This window comes from Phocoena sinus, chromosome 2 (genome assembly GCF_008692025.1).
Source record: "Phocoena sinus isolate mPhoSin1 chromosome 2, mPhoSin1.pri, whole genome shotgun sequence".
Taxonomy (NCBI): Eukaryota; Metazoa; Chordata; class Mammalia; order Artiodactyla; family Phocoenidae; genus Phocoena; species Phocoena sinus.
The window spans coordinates 5,566,805-5,585,578 of record NC_045764.1 but is presented as its reverse complement, the minus strand read 5'-3'; the positions used below and the strand labels follow the sequence as shown (position 1 = coordinate 5,585,578).

At 44.2% G+C, this 18,774-nt stretch overlaps 1 protein-coding gene across 11 annotated transcripts in view; it reads right to left on the bottom strand.

Moving 5' to 3' along the window:
- Positions 1-18,774, bottom strand: part of RSU1 (Ras suppressor protein 1) — a 198,485-nt gene that overhangs the window by 167,588 nt on the left and 12,123 nt on the right. For 10 of the 11 annotated variants that reach the window (XM_032622307.1, XM_032622318.1, XM_032622317.1 and 7 more), the window contains exon 3: positions 6,501-6,551. The exons of the other annotated variant lie outside the window; for it this stretch is intronic. In XM_032622307.1, the coding sequence (XP_032478198.1) occupies positions 6,501-6,551 (51 nt within the window). The remainder of the gene's footprint in view (positions 1-6,500; positions 6,552-18,774) is intronic. 11 annotated transcript variants of the gene reach the window in all.

Below are 18,774 nucleotides of genomic sequence, written 5' to 3'. Positions count from 1 at the left end.
TCTATTATGTCTGTCGAAAAGGGTTTCAGTTTATTATGCTTTTTAAAAACTGCTCACTTTTCTTCGTTATAATTGGACCTGCATATTTTGAGACTGCAATATTTTCATGCAAAACATGTTCCTTAATTCCTTTATAATAAGACGTACAGTAGAGATACTATCAATATATATATATGCATAAAATCTTAAAACATTATATTAGCTTCCATGTGTTTAGAATATTATCTTTATAAAGAAGTTACTGAAATCACTGAAGAAAATACCCTAGTATTTTCTTGTTCATTATAATTTTGAATTCATATATAAGCTATAGCTAATAAGAAATAGCCTGTTAAAAAAAAGAAATCAGTTTTGCCATCACACTTAGGTTTACTGCCTGCCTAGCCATTTCCGACACATTAAATGACAAGACAGGGTCACAGTTATGGCTGGCAAAGCTGCTAATATCTCAAGAGAATGTTTTACATGACAGTTAAAAGTTCAAAGTGTAAAACTAAACAATTACATTCAGAGACCCACCCTTATGAAAGGTTTACATAGAGCTGGTTGTTCAGTGTTTGCACAAAGCAAAAAGACCTCCTTTGCATCTTGCAGAAAATGATGAGGGTTTAGTCCTTAACGTGCATGGGTCACAAAACGAAAATAAATACTGTTGTCACATTTAAGGTGCCGGCAATATTTGTACATAGGTTTGGCTGTAAGAATAAAATTCTTTTTCAAATTAAGGAAAGCATCACATTGAAAAACTGGTGCTCAGAGACTGTTTTATCAGCGACGCAGAATGTAATTCATTTCATAATGCATAGTATTCTTCCCTACACAGTGGCATTCAGTAAAAGAATCAGTCTAAATAAGCACAAAATGCACGGTTATTTTCAAATTAAAATCTAGTCACATACATACATATTTTAAACTTCTTTCTTCCACAGGAGAAAAGAAGTCTCATATATACTCAATACGAAAATTACTATAAAAGGCAATAAAATCCTCTCACTTTAAACAGACTGGAAGAAAAGTTTCTAACATGAGAAAGCAGCCATAATAAACACTAAAAATGACACGTGACACTGAATGTATACTTAAATTTTGGGAGTCAAACAGAAAAATAACATACCTCCTTATCTACATTAATTATGGCAAAACTGCATTATGTAAATGGAATTAGTAACATCCCTGTTGGACAGAGCCGAGAAACTTGCAAAAAAATTTCGTCTGACAACACAAATTTGATTTCTAATCTTTTAGTACAAAATGAGGAGAAAAAAAACAAAACAGTAACGTATCCCAACAGTGACCTCTAGTGGACAAGTCTTAAAATGGTTGTCTCAGAAAGAAATTCCTCTTTAAGACTGCAAACAAGCAGAAAAACATTTACAAAGCTAAAACTCCCAAATACCATAAAAACCAGGGATCAGATAAGGCGCAGACTGAAAAAGACTCATCTAACCCTGGCTTATTTACAAGGGAGGGTCATCACCAAGGCAGGAGAGCAGGGACACAGGAAGATCACCTTTGAAATAATGCTGCGCCCCCATCTTAGACACACTGAGAGCAAGCAAGCCCTTGAGTCTATCATCTCGGACTGCTGGGACTTAGCAAAACGTACCACCTACCAAGCCACTAATCAACCGGCATTAACTGAGTGTCTGTTTCATGTTCTGCACGCTTCTGGCACTGCTGTGGGATGGTACAATATATATAAGCATACGACGGGGTTCCTAATTTCAAGACACTTAACCTACAATTCATTGTATGAAAATATTAGTAAATCATTTGGGACCTTAAATACATAAAACTAAGTGAAAGAGGAGCGGGCTCCAAACCCGGAGGTACAGGATAGTATAGGTCCTCACTTCCCTTTGGAGGAGTGAAACTCAGCTGAGCCCACAAGGGTCGCTGGGTGGAAAAAAGCACCCATGGGTGGTCATGATGCCCGCTTTCCCCACCGTGGGTCCTTAGGTGTCCCCGAGGAGCACAGGCACACCTTGGGGACAATGCAGGTTTGGTTCCAGACCACCCACCACAATAAAGAGATTACTGCTGTAAACTGAGTCACACGAATTTTTGGCTTCCTGGTGCCGGTAACAGTTATGTTTATACTATCCTGTCATCTATTAAGTGTGCAAAGCATTATGTCTAGAAAACAATGTACATACCTTAAAAAGTACTTTATTGCTAAAAAAAAAAAAAGTGCAAACCGTCACCATCTGAGCCTTCAACAAGCTGTCATCTTTTTGCTGGTGAAGGGTTTGAAATACTGCGAGAGTTACCAACGTGTGATGCAGAGACACGAGGTAAGCAAATGCTGTAGGAACAAAAGGGTGCCAACAGCCTTGCTCGACGCAGGGTTGCCACAGACCTTCAATTTCCCCCACAAAGACGCAATGTCTGCCAGGTGCAGTAAAGCGAGGTCTGCCTGTACCACGTCACCACATCACCCCTTACCTATGAAAGGGCCCCTATGAAGGGGACACAGACAGCGACTTCTAGGACCTGAGGTTCTGTTTCTTTAGAGCACTCACAGTTCAGCACATCTGAAGTGAGCCTATAAGTAGTTAAGAAACAGAAGTGTGCAGTGGTCACAGCTAACCAAGTCCGTTAACCAGCTGATCCTGAGGAAACTATCAGCTTCCTACACTGACCACTTCACGGAGGCCAGCTATTCCCCCCCCGCGGCCCTGCTGGTCCTCTGTCTGCCCCCTCCCATCAACCACTGTTGCTTTCTATGAGGAATGACTGGGAAGCTGCTGTGCACTTAGCATCAGGCCTTAAAGAAGAATAAGAGGGACTTCCCTGGTGGTCCAGTGGCTAAGACTCCGTGCTCCCAATGCAGGGGGCCCAGGTTCAATCCCTGGTCGGGGAACTAAGATCCCGCATGCCACAACTAAGGAGCCCACATGCCACAAGTAAGAGCCCACATGCCACAACTAAGGCCCCACATGCCACAACTAAGGAGCCCACATGTCACAACCAAGAGCCCACACGCCACAACTAAGGAGTCCACATGCCACAACTAAGAAGTGCACACGCTGCAACTAAGAGCCCACAGGCGGCCACAAAGACCCGGCGCAGCCAAATAAATAAATAAATATGAAGGAAAAAAAAAAGAACAAGACATGGTCCCTGCCTTCCACAAAGCTTAAGATATACCTGGAGAGGAAGGAACAGGAAGCAACAGGAGGACGAGGAAGGGCCATGCTGGCGTCAAGAGTCTACGAACAACAGGCATTGGGGGAAGAGAGAGTTCCGGTTGGCCCTGGAGGGCAGGGGTGCGGGAGGAGGGTGGGCGGAGGGTGGAGGCGGAGGGTGGGGAGGGGGGCAGGCAAGGGAGGAAGGGAGGGGCGGGGCAGCCTGGCGTCAGAACCTCAGCTTTCCTCTGAAGCCAGAAAAGCACCTCCTTCCGGTGCCCAGAGAGCTACCTGTCCAGTCACAGCAGAAACGCAGAAGGAAAAGATTCACTCGCAACTCGGCCTCCCACTCGTTCCGTGCATCGCGGGAACGTGTACGTGGGCAAGTTGCTGCCGGCAGGGTCACCCCGCAATCACCGCACCAAAATCCATCAGCAGGGCCCCAAGCCCCAGGTTTAATCGTCAGTCGTGTCGCTGTAATAATGAGGAACCTCTAACAGCGATCACACTGACAATTCTGAAAGACGTTTACGAACTCTTGTGTCGAAAACGTCAAGAATTTCCACTCACAAAATCTTGGGGAATTTAGGGGTCATCAGCCCGCTTCCCCCTTCCACGTGTCCTCAGTCGTACTGCGTTGAGTGGACCCATTGATGTCAAAACCACCAGCATGAAAAGGTGCGAGTGCTACACTGTTCCAATGGCCCTACAGATACCAACTCAGGTCCGTGGAGTCAAGAGCTGCCCCCAGATCAAGGTCCCAGTGTGACGAAGCTGGTGATTCATTCCCTAAGTACACAAGAGGAGACATCACGACAGTGCAATTGGCACACGAAGAGAAAAACACACATACTTTTTCAAGATGAAAGCAGTGCTGAGGGGTTTATCTTTTGAGTCTGAGTTTGAATGCGGTGCTGTCAGCCAGTCCCCGTTAAAGACCACGGAAAGTGAAAGACACTGATTACAATAAAAAGTGACAGGAGGGTGGGCACACCCACCTCCGTGTAATGCATATTTATATTTCCATCAAATGGACATATTTACTATAAACACTGGAAAAACCATAGCAAAGCCATTCATTTAAATGCCAGAAAAACAGTAAAAGATGCTAATTTGACCTTAGTGGATGGAACAGATCGGGTGTCACTGACACCACTCACAGTGGCTTGAAACAGAATTTACCAAGACAATTAATTAGAGCTTACTGGATTAGGTCAAGAGTGTCTCAAATGGGAGAAAAGGGAAGGAAAAAAAAAAAAAAAGGAAGAAAGAAAGAAAAAGTTTGCATCCATTCACAGCGAACCTCTTTAGCAGCAGACACTATCTAACTGTATTTATGCCTACCCACATTAATCTCATGTTGCATGCCCGGAAAGACAAATTGATCCCCTGATCCCTGAGATTTCTCTCTTTGTGGACATTTAAAAAGTCATAAACTGCAACCACCTGAAAGACTTTTTAAGGACCAGACGAATTAATGGTATAATAGGAATAAAACATGTTTGGCTTTCTTGTTTAAATGGAAACTTTTGCTCTGATGATGATACAAGATCTAACAACAGTAGTAAGCTTGGCAACGAAGAAATACTTTCATGAGCTCAACGACAGACAGCTTCTGGAATTTCTGCTCACAAAATCTGGGGTAATTTAGGGATCATGCAGTCCCCCCTCCAAAACAAAACTGCAAATCCCCTCTGAACTGGGATTGGGGTCTCAGTGAGGAGCAGAACCGTTTGTTACAAAAACAAGGAAAGTGGCAGCCTATTACCTGTTACGATAACGATCACACGTGACTTGTCAGCCTCACTTTCAGTTGCTGGAGCCCCCGATACGCAAACATGACAATTGTGCCCCTCTGCCCTTGCCATACAAACATGTGCTTTTTGCTAAAAATGAACTCATATGCCTGTCTGCTACACATGAGGGGGCCCTGCCACTCAATTCTCAGTGATCAACAGCTCTGTGACATTGCTTCAAGCTGTATATAACGCACACACACACATAAATTCGCGACACAAATCCCTCAACATGACATTCTGCTTCGTTTCACTGGACGTGGAAAGCTCCCTAACAAGTTCCGGCCACATGATTAGAAAAATCATTCAAGTCTGCAGGAAATATGGCAAGCACAAAGAAGTGACCGTCAATTAGAAATCAGATGGCAGAGTGGGTCCCTGTCATTAAAAACTTTAAAGTCACAGCTCTAAAAATAAAATGGCGGGCTTCCCTGGTGGCACAGTGGTTGAGAGTCCGCCTGCCGATGCAGGGGACGCGGGTTCGTGCCCCGGTCCGGGAGGATCCCACATGCCGCGGAGTGGCTAGGCCCATGAGCCATGGCCGCTGAGCCTGCGCTCCACAATGGGAGAGGCCACAACAGTGAGAGGCCCGCGCACCACAAAAAAATAAATAAATAAAATGGCCCACAATTATTCACAGAAGGTACGCTTTACAAAGAGGTATGAAATCTACTATATGTTAACCGTACCACTGCCAATGCCCAGGACAATTTTCCTTGGAAACCAGACTCAAGAACTTGAAAAACGCAGATGCAAGTCTACATAATTTTTACAACTTTGGGCTTTTCTTCTCCCCCCATCAAGCAGGGAAGAAAAGTATAGCAACAGTTACATCTTCCCCTTTTGAGGAGAAAGTATAAATGAAAGCAAAGAACTCTTATTCTAACTTTTTTTTAAAATTAATTAATTTATTTATTTTTGGCTGCGTTGGGTCTTCGTTGCTGCGCACGGGCTTTCTCTAGTTGCAGTGAGCGGGGGCTGCTCTTTGTTGCGGTGCGCGGGCTTCTCATTGCCGTGGCTTCTCTTGTTGCAGAGCATGGGCTTTAGGCGCGCAGGCTTCAGTAGTTGTGGCACGTGGGCTCAGTAGTTGCTACTCACATGCTCTAGAGCGCAGGCTCATTAGTTGTGGCGCACGGGCTTAGTTGCTCCGCGGCATGTGGGATCTTCCCGGACCAGGGCTCAAACCCATGTCCCCTGCACTGGCAGGCGGATTCTTAACCACTGTGTCACCAGGGAAGCCCTCCTCTTTTTGATAAGTTTTTTTTTGAAATAATAATGAAAGTCTCGGCATTTCAGGTCACTGCAGCAATTACCATGCCCTAAGGGGACCATTTCCAGACAATGTCACTGTCTTTCTTCCGTTTACACACATGATAGGGAAGAATCCTCAAAATAGAACAAACTACAAAATACAGGACCACCATCTGCTCAGGTACCTTGGTGTCACCCAAGTAACCTCTCGGTTTGCCTAAATAATCACTTGTCACTAGTGTCTTTAAAGGAAGACAGAAGAATCAGCAGTACCGCCACAGTCCCTAAAAATCAGAAGTTGTGTAACAGGACGGCGCTGACTTACTCGTTAGCTTGTTGTGGCTGAGGACCAGCTGTGTGATGTGGGACAGGGTGACTGTAAAAGAAAAAAGAGAAATCACAGTCAGTTAATGTGCCCAAAGTACACCTACGCTCCTACAAGGTGAAGTGCTAAGTTATTTTCCCAGGTTGGAGTGTTATCGCTCGAAAAAACAGAAGCAGGGGTTCACAGAAGGCTGTCTGCTCAATGTTAAACCAAATCAGGAAAAGCTATGCAATTAGCACAGCAGAGCGAGTCAGCACTGACGGCATTAATGTCGCAGGGCCAAACACGACAAGGCCCGGTTAGTGCCGCTCGGCGGCCTGGCCCAGTGGTCCAGCCTCAAGAGCCCATCTCACTAAGGGGACCGGTCAGGAGATCCGGCCCAGAGCCCGGGGAGGGACAGCTCCTCCCCCACTTCCCCACATGCTTAAACAAACCATCGCGTCGAGACAGAGACCACATCACCCTACCGCCCCTGAGCCCACGGTCAACCCCAAAACGCTGCTACAGGCTCTCAGACGATACCAGTAAGAACCTTCCACAAGTTCCTCTCTACAAGTTTTGGTTGACATTTCAAAGCACCAGTAGATTGCTCACCAATTTCGAACATTATCATGGAGGCTTAATCTGCTGAAAAAGATCAGATCTGCTTTAAAAAGAAAAAAAGGTTTTTCCAACTACCAAGAAAGAAACTATACATACAGATCCACTTAAAAAAAAAAAAAAGAAGAAGAAGAAGAAAAGAAAGAAAAGGAAAAAAAAAAGCCAGACAGGGCTTCCCTGGTGGCACAGTGGTTGAGAGTCCGCCTGCCGATGCAGGGGACGCGGGTTCGTGCCCCGGTCCGGGAAGATCCCACATGCCGCGGAGTGGCTGGGCCCGTGAGCCATGGCCGCTGAGCCTGCACGTCCGGAGCCCGTGCTCCGCAACGGGAGAGGCCCCAGCAGTGAGAGGCCCGCGTACCACAAAAAAAAAAAAAAAAAAAAAAAGCCAGATGGAAAAAAGTGACCTGCCTTCTACTTTGGGTTCTAAAACTTCACTGCGTGGTCAGCAAGCTATATGTATATTTTATTTTTGTGGGTATATATATAAATTATATATATACACACACCTATTTATATAAATTAAATATTTATATATAAATTAAAATCTAAATGATTTTAAACAATATACTAAATATACTAATTAAATACAGTATACATTATACAGTATACTTTATATTACAATTTTAAACGCAGATGTATTAGTGAAGAAACATTTAAAAATTTAAAAAAATTTTTCCAATATTCTTTCTATAAGAACGTTATTTTAATGCAACAGGGTTGCATTAATGCATTATTATTATTATTAATGCATTATTTTAATGCAACAGAGTTTTTTCCATAAAGGAATAATAAGACAAATATTTTTTCTCAAGAAGGTCTCAGGGTTGGACCCCAGCATCCTTGAAAAACGTATGTATCATCGTTGACCACAATTTTTGAGTGTTTTTCTTTTGTTCGACCTCCCACAAAGTTAGAAAAAAGTTCACAATACAATGCAAAGACCTGCTTTTCTGCCCTGACCCATTTGAGATTAAGCTGTTGGCTTGATGTCCCATAAACTTTAGGGTATTCCTACAAAGACATTTTCCTGCAAAACCACAACATAATCACCAAAGTCAAAAACTGAGCATGATACGTCATTACCATCTAATCCTCAGCCCCCAAGTTTCACCAAACGTCCCAGTGTCCTTCTGACGCGTCCCCATCACTGAGGACTTCCCTGCTTTCTGGCAAGAGATACTCAAGCTCATCTTGTACTTTGGCTGCCACAGGCTTGGAATCAATCAGCCATTTCTCCAATGAACTGATTCTGTGGAAAATAGTACTTACAAGCCAAAATCTGGGCACTAGATGTGCTCGTTGTTATTTGGGGGCTCAGTATTCTCAGTGCACAGAATTAGAGAATACACACACCCACCCACCCCCACACACACATCTGTACGGATCTGTACACACACATCTGAACTTGAATCCCAAGTTCACACCAATAGATGGATTCTAATACAACACTGCATGGTTCATTCTCATTTTCTCCGTCTCCTAATTGTTAACTCTCTTCTCTAACAGCGAGAACTCTGGTGTCCGTTATTTTTAACCTACTTACGTACGCCATCGATACCCCTACATATAACTGCGTGAAGCAGGGTTACCTTACAGCCGTGTTGGGATGGCTCTATGCTGACCCGCAGGGACACCTGGAAGTCTGATACTGATTCTGGGTCAAGATCCAGACGAGTAGATGAGCCCGAGATGTGTCATGTCCTGTTCAAAGTTGCAAACACCTTGGAGGCTCCAGGACCAGCTTGTTCACATGTCCAGGGATGTGTAGGTCGCTGGCTTATACCTGGTTAGAGGCACCTGACCAGTCGGGCACAGAAGACAGCGCTAGACATTTCTGCCCACGCACTCCCAACACCCAGACACGTTGAATATGTCTTGAAAGTTCTTACCTGGAGATAAAGTATGCCCTGAGCAACCAAGAAACGAGCCTGGGGGGCTGCGCCAGTGAGCCCCTGGGAACAATGACGTTTGCCTGTGCTTTCTAACCCCTGCTAAGCTATGTCCTGTGCCCTCATTAACTCTGAGGACTTCTGGGTTCCTTCAACTATGCACCCGTGTATTAATGCAGGAACCCATCTCCCCATGCTCTTTCTTCCTACCTGGACACCTGCCCGGTTCACCCTCCTCACCTGCACCTCCAACCTCCTGGCCCTGGTCCTGCTTTTGGGCTTGGACCCCCCAAGCCAGGCTCCCCACCCTGCTCTGGGCCACCACGCCCACCCCCCAACACCTGAATGTCTCTTTTCCTGTTGCACTTACCGGCTTTGGGACTGAAACCTTAGGGGAGGAGGAAGAGAAAGGCAAAGCACAGGGGAAGAGCATTTTTGTGATTTTAAAAGCATCACCATGATGGCTTCTTACATGACAAGATAGATTCTAGACACTGCAGAACATCTCACACATTTGTATTTATAAGAGTTCAGATTGTTCTTGTCCACCAGATAAAGCATTCCTTTACCTCTGAGGCATAGAGTCTGATAGGAAAACAAAAAATCTCCAAGAGCTGTCCTCATACAAAACCAGATGAAACAGATTCAGAGATATACGAGTTAAGACAGTGGTCAGTATCATAGGAGAACAAACCACAAATAACAGGAGTTACACAAGAGTTTCTCTCTCACTTACACACGGGCAGTCCAGAGGTTCCTGGTATCTTGTTGCTCAGCCATTCATGGATCCCACCTCATGCTCCAAAAAGGCTGCCTGAGCTTAGCCATCATGCCTGCATTCCCCTTAGGAAGACGGAAAGGGGAAAAGAGCCTTCCTCCTTCACAATTCTTCCAAGAAATGGCACATGGCACTTCCATTTCCAAGCAATTAATCAGCATTTTGTAATACAAGTGACGCCTGGATGCAAAAGAGGTGGGGAAACATAGCCTGGATTCCAAGTGACCACATGCCAGATACAGTCAGGGCTTTTATAACCCACAAAGATGGGGCAAACCAAAACAGACAACTAGCAGCCTCTCACACTAGCAAACCACTCCATTTGAGTGTCACAGAAATCAATTCTGATGACAAAAGGAAAAAACCCCTGATAATCTGATCGCCTCCTGCCGTAATTTTTCCTAAAATATCACAACTACCATAATTAAAGAGAAAAAAACTTTGCTGCTCTCCCAGCTAACATTCACAATGAAAGATTTAATTAGGAAAAGTTGGGCCTTTTCAATCTTTTCATTCTGTCTTCTCTACAAGCATTTAGCAGGGGAGAAAATCAATAAGTTTGAAAGTCTTTTTTTTTTTTAAATAGAGAAGAGAAGTGCATTTATTGCTTCACTTGATCACACCGCTAGAGATGTATTTTTCTTTCTCATTATTGTTACAGGGCTACATGCTAAAGTAGGTAAGAGGGAGAAAAATTAGAGCAGAAAAGAAAAAGTTAATAAAAGATCTGTGAGGAAATGTTTAGGGCAACAAAGGACTCCAGGCTGAGTCTGCGGGGAGAGCAGTTAAGTTGGACAGAATTGAAATCACAGAATCAGTCACAAAGCCTGTGACAGGCAAAGACCAAGGACCAACAGACATATTCACGCAACCTGACACTCCCCTCCACTTGGCCGTGGTGAGTCCATTGTGGGTTTCCTATGGAAACTGCAGTGTTAAAGAAGAAGGAGAAAAGGTCTAGCAGAATAGAAAGGCTTATTTAAAAGTACAATAGCCACCCTAGTCAATCATGTGGGTGACATGGAATGAGGCTGTCCCCACTGACCTGCCCTGCTAACCCTAACCGCACACTGGGAAATCTCCCGCTGCAGAAGTATCATACCTTACGGTCCTGCCAGTCAGGAACCATCAGGAAGCAGTGGCACCAGAAGAGTGACAACAAACGGTTATTAAAATTCCTAAAGCGATATTAAACCATGCACTGCCGGGCATTTTCGAAGTCGAATGCACTTCCAAAAGTCAGCTAAATAACTGAGAAAACGTGTTGGCATACTCAGTTGACTGCTGCAGTGACTTGGATACCATTCTGTCTTCAGCCTTTAGAAACGGTATGTGGGGACTTCCCTGGTGGCGCAGTGGTGAGGAATCCACCTGCCAGTGCAGGGGACACGGGTTCGAGCCCCGGTCCGGGAAGATCCCACATGCCGCAGAGCAACTAAGCCCGTGCGCCACAACTACTGAGCCTGCGCTCTAGAGCCCGCGAGCCACAACTACTGAGCCCGCGTGCCACAACTACTGAGCCCACGTGCCACAACTACTGAGCCCGCGAGCCACAACTGGATATTTACCAGGCACGCTCAGAGTGTCAATGGTCTCTTCCTTGGAGATTCTGTTAGAAGTAACGTCAACAGTACATCCTCATGAGACTGGGACAGTCCTGGATTACACCCACTTTCCTTCTCAAAACTGTCCTGGTTTGCATGATATGCCACACAGTCCCTCAATTTAGGTAACACAGAATATACGCACCAAAACCCTAAACTGCAAAATATAAAAGGATCGTGGGCACAAGAGAAGTGTATCTGAAAGGATAACAGGAGATTAGAAGGAGACATCACAGGGACTTCCCTGGCGGTCCAGTGGTTAGGACTCCACGCTTCCACTGCAGAGGGCCAGGGCTTGACCCCTGGTCGGGGAACTAAGCCTTGTGGTGCAGTCAAAAAAAAAAAAGAGACATCATTTACTGTGGGATGACACGTCCAAAAATGCTTTAAGGCACTGAAACTGGACTTGGAGGATATATGGAAATTGGAGGTTATGGAAGCAATTCTAGGCTCATCTGAGTGAAGAGATGGAAAACAGAGAAGACACAGGCCTGGACTGAGCAGGCCGTATTGCAATGGAATATATTCAGAAATATCAAAGGACTAGCCAACACTCCTAGAAAAAGAATCATGGTTTCTAGATAAAACGTGGAAGCAGATGTTATTTTTTAAAACAGACACAGTCTTTTTTTTTCTTTCCTTCTTCTTCAGCATCAAGTAGACAGTGTGAGGAAAGGAAGCAGGATGAAATCCACAGCACCAGGTGATGACGTGGCAGACCTACGTTCAAAATAACCCACCATGTCACAACGATGTGCCACGCTAGAAACTGTCTCTCCAGTCTTCAGTCCGGCAATCAGAAGCAAGTCACTCCTCTGGAGGCACTTTAGAAAGGATTAAAGTTCTAGCTTCACAGAACCATGTTGCTATCCAGAGGAAAAAACACAGCTAGGGTGAGACAAGGGGAGCGAGACTTGGAAACGCACACAGTGATAACGGGACTTGAAAGTTCCTGCCGCCTTGTCGCAGGTCAGAATTGGGCATCTTTGGGTTCCCAATGAAAGATTCTAGAACACTGGCTACCAAAACCTGGGTTGTAACCGTCAGTTCGTTTCACAGGCTGCGCTCCCATGGAAGCAATCGGAAAGACACCACTACCTTCAGAAGACAAACGGTTTACTATTTTGTTTGGTCTCGCCACACGGCATGCGGGATCTTAGCTCCCCCACCAGGGATCGAACCCACGGCCCCTTGCATTGGAAGTGCAGCGTCTTAACCACTGGACTGCCAGGGAAGTCCCTAGTTTACCCTTTCTTGACAGCTCTTCAGCTATCCAATATTGCAGTGGGAGAACAGCCATACCCTCTGGGATGTTCAAAGAGGGTCACCTTTGACTTGTGTTACAATTCTAGGGTGGGCAGCCTTCAAATTCGGGGCAAGTCTGCAGGTTACGCTGCAAACGGTACCCTCTGTGAATTCAATTCCTCCCAAAGTTGTTGACTACAAAGAAGAATTCACTTGAACTGAAAATACAGGATGATCCCAAAGGCTTTTCCATTTGGGCTCCCGGTAGGCTAGCAACAGTGACAGCCCTAAGTAACCCGGATTCAGAGACTCGGCGGGGCTGCGGGAGAGGCCGCAGGTGAGCACCACGCAGCCACGCTGACCACTGTGGGTCCCGGGTCTCCAAGACGCGTGATTAAAATGCCTGCCCGCGTCACACGCTGAAGGTACTGCACACCTGCTAGAAGGATGCAGATTCAGATCTTAAGCATACAGCTTCTGACAGTATTTAAGTGAAGGCAGACAATAAAACGTTTGATACCAAGGTGTAATACAAATATCGAATTCATCAACACACCCAGAATCATAAAAGAACATTTCTTTTGAATTTCATTCATAATTGAAAACTTCAGGGGGAAAAAAAAAATCACCAGGGTATGAAAGCTTTCCTTTCCTCCCCAACCAACTACTGTGGTGAGGTGGAAACTCTTTGGTAGCAAGTTTTCAAAACTGGTTACTTGACTGAGTCCTATTTGCACATAAAGGGTCACTCAAGCATGATTAATTGCTTTTTCATTCAACAGAAAGCAATTTATCATATATGATGATTTTTAACCGTGTGATACGTCTTCCTTTACGTAAATAAGAGCAGAGAATTCACACGTGCTGAGAACCCCCATGAGCTGGTCACTGACTGAGGCTTCTGTGTCTCCTGGGACATGAAGTCAAAAGACGCTGGACCCAAGGCACCGTGTTACTGACAACATGGAGCCTACATCCTTCCCATCCAAACACATCGCTTTACAGTCTCTCCTTCAGGAAAAAGGACAAAGAAAACTTTTTAATTTTGAAGATGTCTGGGAGAATTAAAGAGGAAAATACAGTGAGCTGCCTGAGGTACACGGTTGTTCACTGCTCTTGGGGAATGAGGAAGATGACATGCACGAAGGCTCAGGGAGTTACAAACTGTTTGCAGGGCACCGTACTTAGTTATATTGACAAAGACAGAATACGCGTGAGACACAGGCACTGCCGTCAAGGAGCTTACTCTGTAATGAGGGGAGGCGATAAAAAACCACAACACAAGGCAGAATGTCAGCACCACAAGGAGGTAAGCGGATTTGAAACTCCCGTTAAAAGGGAAATGCTGCAGGGCTTCCCTGGTGGCGCAGTGGTTGAGAGTCCGCCTGCCGATACAGGGGACACAGGTTCGTGCCCCGGTCCGGGAAGATCCCACGTGCTGCGGAGCGGCTGGGCCCGTGAGCCATGGCCGCTGAGCCTGCGCGCCCGGAGCCTATGCTCCGCAACGGGAGAGGCCACAACAGTGAGAGGCCTGCGTACCGCGCAAAAAAAAAAGGCAAATGCTGCAAAGTTTTTTCAGGGTGAGTAAGAGCTTCCAGGTCCAGAGTCAGTTTTATTCTATATCTACATACCTACCTTCTCCCCCTAACCCAGCTTTTTTTTTTTTTTTACTTGTCTGTATTGAATAATTTTTCTAGCATAAACTGTTTTAATTGTGTAACCTAAAATAGGTGTACTTTTAGAAATCAGTTATAGGAAAAAGCTTCAGCTCCTCAATTTACACATAAGGAAACTGTGGCCCAGAGGTAAAGTGATTTTCCTAAGGTTCCCCACAAACTCCCCACTCCCCCAGAATCAGAACTGAGACTCTAACCAAGGCTTCCACATTCTACCTCTTGAGCTTATTCTTCCTAAACTGGAAAAACAATATTCACACCTCGGGGGAGTGTTCTTTTCAAGATGGTGGAAATGCCTACCATTAAAGAGTATAAACCAGAGTGGAAAGTCCTTTCTATCCTGAAGAGATATGACAGTTACATAGAAGGGCTCAAGCACAGCTAGAATACCAAGTTTCAAGCAGCGGGAGACCCGGACTGTAATTCCATGAGAATACTGAGGAAAATTTTAAAATGCTGGATTTCTCTAGAGCGCAGTTCTTCATGTTTAAAATGAAAAGCTGAATTAAATTATTCGATTCTGTGAGAAACCCAGAAGAGAGAAGAAAAGAAAGAACTAATATACATGTAATGCCTCCTACATCAATATGCAACACTGGGGACTTTATAACCACTCATTAGAATAAAAAATGTTAAAATATAACAACTGACACTGCAGAAACACAAAGGATCATGAGACACTACTAGAAGCAGCTCTATGCCAATAAAATGGACAGCCTGGAAGAAAAGGACAAATTCTTAGAAAAGCACAACCTTCCGAGACTGAACCAGGAAGAAAGAGAAAATGTAAACGGACCAATCACAAGCACTGAAATTGAAACTGATTAAAAACCTTCCAACAAACAAAAGCCCAGGACCAGATGGCTTCACAGACAAATTTTATCAAACACTTAGAGAAGAGCTAACACCTATCCTTCTCAAACTCTTCCAAAATATAGGAGAGGAAGGAACACTCCCAAACTCATTCTATGAGGCCACCATCACCCTGATACCAAAACCAGACAAGGATGTCACAAAGAAAGAAAACTACAGGCCAATATCACTGATGAACAGAGATGCAAAAATCCTCAACAAGATACTAGCAAACAGAATCCAACAGCACATTAAAAGGATCATACACCATGATCAAGTGGGGTTTATCACAGGAATGCAAGGATTCTTCAATATACACAAATCAATCAATGTGATACACCATATTAACAAACTGAAGAAAAACCATATGATCATCTCAATAGATGCAGAAAAAGCTATCGACAAAATTCAACACCCATTTATGATAAAAACTCTCCAGAAAGTAGGCATAGAGGGAACCGACCTGAATGTAATAAAGGCCATATATGACAAACCCACAGCCAACATCATTCTCAATGGTGAAAAACTGAAACCATTTCCTCTAAGATCAGGAACAAGAGAAGGCTGCCCACTCTCACCACTATTATTTGACATAGTTTTGGAAGTTTTAGCCACAGCAATCAGAGACGAAAAAGAAATAAAAGGAATGCAAATCAGAAAGAAGTAAAACTGTCACTGCTTGCAGATGACATGATACTATACATAGAGAATCCTAAAGATGCTACCAGAAAACTACTAGAGCTAATCAATGAATTTGGTAGAGTAGCAGGATACAAAATTAAAGCACAGAAATCTCTTGCATTCCTATACACTAATGATGAAAAATCTGAAAGAGAAATTAAGGACACACTCCCATTTACCACTGCAACAAAAAGAATAAAATACCTAGAAATAAACCTACCTAAGGAGACAAAAGACCTGTATGCAGAAAACTATAAGACACTGATGAAAGAAATTAAAGGTGATACAAACAGATGGGAAGATATACTATGTTCTTGGATTGGAAGAATCAACATTGTGAAAATGACTATACTACCCAAAGCAATCTAAAGATTCAATGCAATCTCTAGCAAACTACCAAGGGCATTCTTCACAGAACTAGAACAAAAAGTTTCACAATTTGTATGGAAACACAAAAGACCCCAAATAACCAAAGCAATCTTGAGAAAGAAAAACAGAGCTGTAGGAATCAGGCTCCCTGACTTCAGACTATACTACAAAGATACAGTAATCAAGGCAGTATGGTACTGGCACAAAAACAGAAATATAGATCAATGGAACAGGATAGAAAACCCAGAGATAAACCCACGCACATATGGTCACCTTATCTTTGATAAAGGAAGCAAGAATATACAATGGAGAAAAGACAGCCTCTTCAATAAGTGGTGCTGGGAAAACTGGACAGCTACATGTAAAAGAATGAAATTAGAACACTCCCTAACACCAGACACAAAAATAAACTCAAAATGGATTAAAGACCTAAATGTAAGGCCAGACACTATCAAACTCTTAGAGGAAAACATAGGCAGAACACTCTATGACATAAATCACAGCAAGATCCTTTTTGACCCACCTCCTAGAGAAATGGAAATTAAAACAAAAATAAACAAATGGGACCTAATGAAACTTAAAAGCTTTCGCACAGCAAAGGAAACCATAAACAAGACCAAAAGAGAACCCTCAGAATGGGAGAAAATCCTTGGCAGTTGAAGCAACTGACAAAGGATTAATCTCCAAAATTTACAAGCAGTTCATGCAGCTGAATATCAAAAAAACAAACGACCCAATCCAAAAATGGGCAGAAGACCTAAATAGACATTTCTCCAAAGAAGATAAACAGATTGCCAACAAACACATGAAAGGATGCTCAACATCACTAATCATTAGAGAAATGCAAATCAAAACTGCAATGAGGTATCACTTCACACCAGTCAGAATGGCCGTCATCAAAAAATTTACAAACAATAAATGCTGGAGAGGGTGTGGAGAAAAGGGAACCCTTTGCACTGTTGGTGGGAATGTAAAGTGATACAGCCACTGTGGAGAACAGTATGGAGGTTCCTTAGAAAACTACAAATAGAACTACCATATGACCCAACAATCCCACTACTGGGCATACACCCTGAGAAAACCATAATTCAAAAAGAGTCATGTACCACAATGTTCACTGCAGCTCTGTTTACAATAGCCAGGATATGGAAGCAACCTAAGTGTCCATCGACAGATGAATGGATAAAGAAGATGTGGCACATATATACAATGGAATATTACTCAGCCATATACAGAAACGAAATTGAGTTATTTGTAGTGAGGTGGATGGACCTAGAGTCTGTCCTACAGAGTGAAGTAAGTCAGAAAGAGAAAAACAAATACTGTATGCTAACACATATACCTGGACTCTAAATAAAAAAAAGATTCTGAAGAACCTAGGGGCAGGATGGGAATAAAGACACAGACATAGAGAATGGATTTGAGGACACGGGGAGGGGGAAAGGTAAGCTGGGACAAAGTGAGACAGTGGCATGGACATACATACACCACCAAATGTAAAATAGATAGCTAGTGGGAAGCAGCCGCATAGCACAGGGAGATAAGCTTGGTGCTTTGTGACCACCTAGAGGCATGGGATAGGGAGGGTGGGAGGGAGACGCAAGAGGGAGGAGATGTGGGGACATATGTATACATATAGCTGATTCACTTTGTTATAAAGCAGAAACTAACACACCACTGTAAATCAATTATACTCCAATAAATATGTTAAAAAAAAGTTAAAATAGAAGAGTAGCCACAACAGCTAATGTTTACCAAACACTTAAAATGTGTCGGCCACGGTTCTAAGAACTTTATTACCTCCTGTATTCCTCACAATAACGCTAACAGACAGCATTATTATTCTCTGCCTCCCTCCTAATTTTAGTTTTCTTTTTTTGCATTTTTTTAAAATTTATTTTTGGTTGTGTTGGGTCTTTGTTGCTGCGTGTGGGCTTTCTCTAATTGGGGCGAGTGGGGGCTACTCTTCGTTGCGGTGCACGGGCTTCTCATTGCGGTGGCTTCTCTTGTTGCAGAGCATGGGCTCTAGGCGCATGGGCTTCAGTAGTTGTGGCACACGGGCTCAGTAGTTGTGGCTCCCGGGCTCTAGGCACAGGCTCAGTAGTTGTGGCTCCAGGGCTCTAGAGCGCAGGCTCAATAGTTGTGGCACCCGGGCTTAGGTGCTCCGCGGTATGTGGGATCTTCCCGGACCCAGGCTTGAAGCCTTGTCCCCTGCATTGGCAGGCGGATTCTTAGCCACTGTGCCACCAGGGAAGTCCGCCCTCCCTCCCAATTTTAAATGAGAAAAATGAGGCCCAGAGATGTTAGGTAACCTGCCTGAGGTTTCAGCACTAGTAAGTAGACAGGGCCCTTTAAAAGCTGTTACCCAACAAGAATCTGATTAGTTCTGACTGTATTTTTCTACTAGGCAAATACAAATAACATAAAAAGGAGGGCTTCCCTGGTGGCGCAGTGGTTGAGAGTCCGCCTGCCGATGCAGGGGACAGGGGTTCGTGCCCCGGTCCGGGAAGATCCCACATGCCGCGGAGCGGCTGGGCCCGTGAGCCATGGCCGCTGAGCCTGCGTGTCCGGAGCCTGTGC